The 6710-nt window shown below is 33.6% G+C and overlaps 1 protein-coding gene across 1 annotated transcript; it reads right to left on the bottom strand.

Annotated features, from left to right (window-relative positions):
• Positions 1 to 4811: 4811 nt before the first annotated feature.
• Positions 4812 to 6490, bottom strand: LOC114336311 (accessory gland protein Acp62F-like). Its single transcript, XM_028286657.2, has 2 exons — positions 6366 to 6490; positions 4812 to 5078 (listed from the first exon to the last, which is right to left on the bottom strand). The coding sequence occupies exons 1-2, from the start codon at positions 6427 to 6429 to the stop codon at positions 4876 to 4878; spliced, it is 267 nt and encodes an 88-aa protein (XP_028142458.2). The 5' UTR covers positions 6430 to 6490; the 3' UTR covers positions 4812 to 4875.
• Between the last annotated feature and the right edge of the window lie 220 nt (positions 6491 to 6710).

Below are 6710 nucleotides of genomic sequence, written 5' to 3'. Positions count from 1 at the left end.
CTTCATCCGTGATTAGATTAAATTACAAAGTGCACAATAATTACAATAGTATATTGTGCAACAAGTGCAGAAAGGTACTAATTTCTCACGAGTTTGAAAAGTTGCGGTACGAGCGCAAGCGAGTGCCGCAATTCAAACGAGCGAGAAATTACCTTTCTGCACGTGTTTCACACTATACTTTTTCTACAAGCACAGTTTTTCCTAAAAATAAAAATCACAATTTCCAAACGACGATTAATTATAATAGGTACCTATGTGATAAATTTTAAACTGTATTTAATTAATACCTACTAATCAATTTAAATTCCTTATACCTAAATAAATTGCACAGAAATCAGTTAAAAAATTAATGCACTGCCTTAATTTGTTTAAATTTAAACAATTATTACACATTATTGACATTATATTTATCCAGTCACGGATTTACACAAAACCTACTTCATTCGACGTCTCTTGCACAGGTTGCCAAATCGTTATTGGTTATTTGATAATTATAAAATGTTTAATAAGAATAGAATTGTAAAATAAAACAGTTGTAACATCCATAATTTAGTTTCTATGCTATAGTTAAATATAATAATTGTCTTATAGGTTATATATTTGTCTAAAGTTTAACCACGGATGTAAACAGAATATCACGTTACTCAGAATGCGGTAGTCCACGGATATAAACAGAATATAACGTTACTCAGAATGAGGTAGTCAACTGTGCAGAAAAGAACTTTGCGGCACAGAAACGTCACTTTGCGGCACAGAAACGTCACTTTTCTGCACACTAATGTCAAATATCTTATACTGTGAGAAAATATCAAGTTTGCTAACATAAAACCGTGCAGAAAAGTGCACTTTGAATAGTGGTTGTAGAAAAAGGTATTTAGATAAACATTATCGTATTGAGACTTCTACGAGTTTTGATAAAAAAAGAGTGTGTGTAGTTTGTACGCACGTAAAAAGTTATATTTATATTTTTATGATTTCAACGAAACAAATATATTTTAAACATTTTAATTGTATTTTTATTTAAATATTAAACTAATTTTAATACTTAAAATAATACCAAAAATTAAAAATAACGTTAATACGTCATTTTTATGAACTGGAGCGTCCCCACAATTGCTTTTTTCGTGAGGAATCGTATAAAATCTAAAAAAAACGTCGTTTCTCGACAAAAAATTTATGCTATAATTTTTTCATGGGCTCTGGCGTTTCGATTTTCTGCTGTATTTTCGTCAAATTCTAAAATCAATAAAAATGGTAAATTCTTGATAAATAATATTAACCCATCAAGGACGGAGTTTAAAAATTTTTGAAATTAGAATAATTTTAAACAAATTTATTAAGTAAATTATTAGTTATGCATAAAACAACAAGAAATAATTATGTATTTTATTTATTTTTCTCAAAACAGTATGTTGCCATATGGCAACGCTAGTCTCCTGTAGGATCAAAAAATAAGCACATGCCAAAAAATATGAATTTATTTTAATTAGTTACAAAAGTAAATTTTAAATTAAAATCGTGTGTGAAAATTAACGTTGCAGCTTATACATAGTCCAACCTTGCATTTAGTACACATTGTGCGCATGATGGATTTGTAGTTTTCAGCGGCACATCTCTTCTTTTTTCCATCAGGGGTGTCTGTTAATAAATGTCCTATATTGTCAAAACGCACGTCATCGGAAGCTCTGCTAAACGATCTACTGGAGATACCTAAACTTGGACGACCTCCCTGCCTTGCCGGATTCTGTACCCTTGACAAATATGTTTTCCACCTACCTCTACCGAAAGTATACTTTTCCGGACCTGATTATAGGGAGCAAAGTTGTACTTTTCCTCCCTAGGGAGGAAAATATTTTTCCTCCCTAGGGAGGAAAAGTAAAAGTGACGTCATGGTATTTCATTCATGAAATATAACTTGTTGACGCCCTGTACAATATCTATTTTCTATTACGTAAGTATCTATACATTTTAACGTTTATTTAAAAACACTCTGTATTTTGCAGAATGGTAAAAAACAGTAAATTTTTATTCTGATTTAACAATGTTTACATTAATAATTTGACTTATATTTGACAGTTGACAGTTATATTGTACCTACTTGCTAGTTTTGGTTCTAATAAATTTTGTTGGTTAGTTACATAAATAAATTAAGTAAAAATGATAAAATGACTTGTTATTTGAGGAAGGTGGAAAAACCATATGTATAACATGGGAGTAAAGTGCCTTTTCCTCCCTTGAATGATTACTGCCCTCCGCTACGCGTCGGGCAGTAAACTTCATTCTCGGGAGGAAAAGAAGCACTTTCCTCCCTTGTTATACAAATAGCTATTTCACAATATCTCGCTTGAACTGAAGCTGCGTCATAGTATCACCTATTTTCTTTTTAAATTCCAACTGTTTTGCACTGAACAATCAATTAACCAAGTAAAAACGCACCACCACCATTTTTTTCCACGGATTCCTATACGATATCTGGATATGTTTTCATCCATAAGATCAGTGCCTCCCATTGCGCAATTATATTTCGCAATAACTTGAGGTCTGCCTATCTGTATGTTCTTTTTATCAGCCTGGGAATAGCGCTTTACTTCATTCACAGGTGAAACCCCATATAAGGTTGATGCGACGGTCACTATGCTGTTATCTGCCCACCTTACTAATATTATCCCGTTTTCCTGTTCAACTGCTGAATCAAACTCATCTCTTTTCTTTTTTTTTTTTTTTCATCTCGGCCTTTGACATCAGAGGGCAATTTTTCGGTAGACGATTATCTCTAATGGTACCTGTAGCAGCATATCCCATTTGTTTTAGATGCCAAAGTAAACTGAAACCTGTAAAGAGATTGTCAAAGTACAGGGAATAGCGCAATTTTTGTTTGTCTTCGGGCAAATTTTTTAGCATGCAAATTAAAGGAGAAGCTGCTTTACCAAGCACTGGGTGATATTTAGGATTAATATTGGGATCAGTTCCTTGATATGGCATAAAATTTACTAAATAGTCAGATTTTGTGTTTAAACTCCAGACTTTATATCCAAGCCTTATAGGTTTGCCCCTAATAAATTGTTTGCATGAATGCTTTCCATAATACTTTATCATGGATTCATCGTAGCAGAGTTCCTGTTCAGGAACATAATATTGCATAAACTTATCCTGTAACTTTTTAATTAGGGGTCGTAGTTTGGCAAATTTGTCACCAGGATTTAAATTGTCATTATCCTCACAGTGGAAGTACCGGAAAATAGTCAGAAATCTGTCTCTTCGCATGGCTTCTTTGACCAACATGTTACCCATATCTCCAGAGGAGTCCCAATAAAAATTTTTACCAGGAAGAGTGTTGTAACCTGATAGAATTAGAATGGCAAGAAAAACTCGCATTTCTTCAATACTGGTGTTCAGATCGAAAATATTTGTCTATTTTGCATACCTTTCAGTTTCCGTTATCAAAAATTTTACTAAGTCATCGTCGAAAAATAGCTCGAACATATCCGTAGGTGTTAAAGTTTTAAAGTTTTCATGAGTAGGTTGTGGAAAAGGTTTGATTGTTGCTTCAATATCGCCACGAATCCAAATGTCTTTTGTCGAATCAACTTTTAAGTATTCTTCATCCTCGACACTTTCAAACTCTATCTCATCAAACAGATCATCTTTGATCCCCATTCGCTTTTCGTCTGTGTCATCCTTGCTAGAAAGAACAACCTCGGCCTATGCGAGAAGTTGATTTCTTGACAAGTTATCGACAAGTCCATCACCGTCTTCCTCGCCAGAGTCCTCATCTGTCAGATCACCCTCTGTAGGCTCAATGTAGATTTGGTTCACGTCTATGTCATCATCGTACGCAATTTGTAATGCCTCCTCAAGTGTGAAGCCTTTTCTAAAAAAAAAACAGTATATTACAAAAGTCGGTAATAGCGCGTCCTAGCGTTGCCATGTGGCAACACTGATATTTAGGATGTAATATGACAAATAAAAACAAAAAGAATCAGTCTCACAATGTGAAATATTTTAAACACGTTACTTTGACTTTATATTATATAAAAATCAAACACTTATAAGGAATTTTAATATTATTATTTTACTTACGCAAATCTAACGTCCATCTTGAAGTAACAATTTCACAAACGCTGTCAGAAACAACTGATTTACGAAACTAATTTTGGATTTAGCGACACCATTAATTAGACAACCAATTTAATAACGTTAACGTACTAACTAGTAGCGCCATCTCGATTTTTCGGTCTCAAATTTTCGTGTAAAAATTAATATTTTAAATAGTGTTTTGCGTTGCCATATGGCAACGCCAGTTTTTGAGGGGTTAATCCGTCATTGTTTGACGAAGTGTGGCGCGTCACAGCAATTGCTTTTCCCTTGAAGAATCGTAGAAAATCTAAAAAACGTCAGATTTTCTAAACAATTTTAATAGAAGTATAACTTCTAACGTGCGTACAAAGTACACACACATTATTTTTTCTATATCATTAAGTCCAAAAAATATATAAAAATTATTTAAAAAGTCAGTACAACTATAAACTCACTTTTGTATAATGTTCTCACAACTTTTAAAACATAACTGAACAACAATAACTGTAATAATAAAAATGACAACACATTCTTTAACCACAGCCGCCATATCGGATAATTTTTGGGATGTCATTTGAATATCCAATCAGAGCAAACGTATAACTGATCTGCGCGTAGCACCAAGAATTTTGATAAGTTCGCGCATATTTACATTCACTCCCAATTGCGCATAAAAAACTATAACTTCAAAAAGAATAATGCTACGTAGTTAAAAAAAGAATAATAACAAAGCATTTTTAAATAGTCATATTTTAATCTCCAATGAATGATAAATATTTTATTTTAGTGGTTTTGTCTTTAATATCCTCTTTTGGGACAACTGCTTATCAGTGCACACTTCTTGGTTGTAGCGTCTCTCAAGTAGCCAGGCTTACATGCACAAAACGGACGACAAACTTGAGCACAACCCAAACCGGGACACTTAGGGTTTGTAACTTGGCATGTCCGCTCAGGACAAGGACAAGGAACGCATCCCTCTTGTTCGTTCGGACCACATTTACCTGAAATAAAGAAATGAAAAGGTCTTAGTGATTTTTGCACTTTTATGGCCCTTGGAAGCTGTGCCCATTGAGCCAACAACATTTCTTAACGCCTAACTAAACCTATCATACACCAGGACTATTACGAACCTAATAAAACAATCAAGAATAGGGAAGGGAAAAAGCTCTTCGCACCTATGGGTCATTCAGGGTGACTAACTACAGACTAATTAGACCACAGGAAGACGGGTACAAGGGGTATTATTGCCAGGGAGAAAAAAACAAAGGTAACAAAGATAGACCTCATCTAAAGTTGGAATTTACAAAAATTAACATAATCTGCAATAATCCTAAAAATTGATGGTTTGTTCAAAGCTAGTAAGTTTATAAGATTATACAGGGGATAAACGTTTTTTTGCAATAGCTGAATATTCAATATATTTCTTTGTATCACATACTTCTACATAAACAACATATACAACTGTTGTAACATATACAACAATATACAAAATACAGGGCAATAAAACTACTTAGTCATGCCATAAAAATGTGGGTGATAGTAATTATTGATAGATCGATGCGTGCAGATACTGAAATATCCCATAATCAGTTTGCCTTTATGCTAGGAAGATCAACAACAGATGCAAACTTCTGGGACAAAACAAGAGTATTTGGAATGTTCATTTAAACAGGGAGTTACTACAAATAATATAATGAGACATTTGGATGGTTTACATAGGTAAATACCTAGGATCGGTAATACAGAGTAATGGGGAAATAGATGGACATACATGCAGTAGAATTCGGGTTGGATTGATGAAGTGGAAAGAAGCGAGTGGTGTGTTGTGTAATAGAAAACCTAATGAACCTGAAGTAAAAAATTGTAGAAAACAGCCATAAGACCAGCTATGATGTACGGAACTGAACGTTGGGCAGTTAAAAATAAAGAGGAACAACGAATGTATGTGAAGGAAATGAAAATACTTGGATGGATTAGTGGAATGACACAAAAAATAAAATTGAAGAATGAGAGAGAATAGGTTAAGTTGGTTTGATCATGTTCAACGTCAAGAAGTTAATCAGCCCCAATACGAGGAATTACTGATCTACGGGTTTCTGGAAGAAGTAAGAAAGAATACCAATGAAGACCTGGGGACAGAAGCCTGGTCAGGACGTGTCAGTTAAGTGTATTAATATTGAAATGACCCAAGATAGAGACTTGGGGAGAAATGTAATTTGGAAAGCCGACTTTGGATAGACTTAAAAGGAATAGAGAATGATGAATGTATTAAAGTGAAATAGGCATACCTTTTTGTCCAAATGCGAACGTGACTAACAAACACACTGTAAAAAATAGTGTTACAAGCTTCATTTTTAAAAAACTATTTAATTTGTTTTTACTGCTGCTGTTATATTTATAGTAAATAATTGTATGCATTTAACATTCATATACAGTAACCCAGAAATAACAGGATTATAAATATGTATCAGCTTGATAACTTTTTCGTGGAATCAACAATAAAATTGTTCTGCAGCATATTAAATTATTTTCATTGCCTGAATAGGCCAGAAACTGAATCTGAAAAAATGGCAAAACCTCGTAATTTTTTGGTCCTTCATCGATTTGTACAAAAATTTGGGATTACACCCTCT

The sequence above is a fragment of the Diabrotica virgifera genome, chromosome 8 (assembly GCF_917563875.1).
Source record: "Diabrotica virgifera virgifera chromosome 8, PGI_DIABVI_V3a".
Lineage (NCBI taxonomy): Eukaryota > Metazoa > Arthropoda > Insecta > Coleoptera > Chrysomelidae > Diabrotica > Diabrotica virgifera.
Note: the sequence above shows the minus strand (reverse complement) of the source record. Positions and strands in the feature narration are given on the sequence as shown.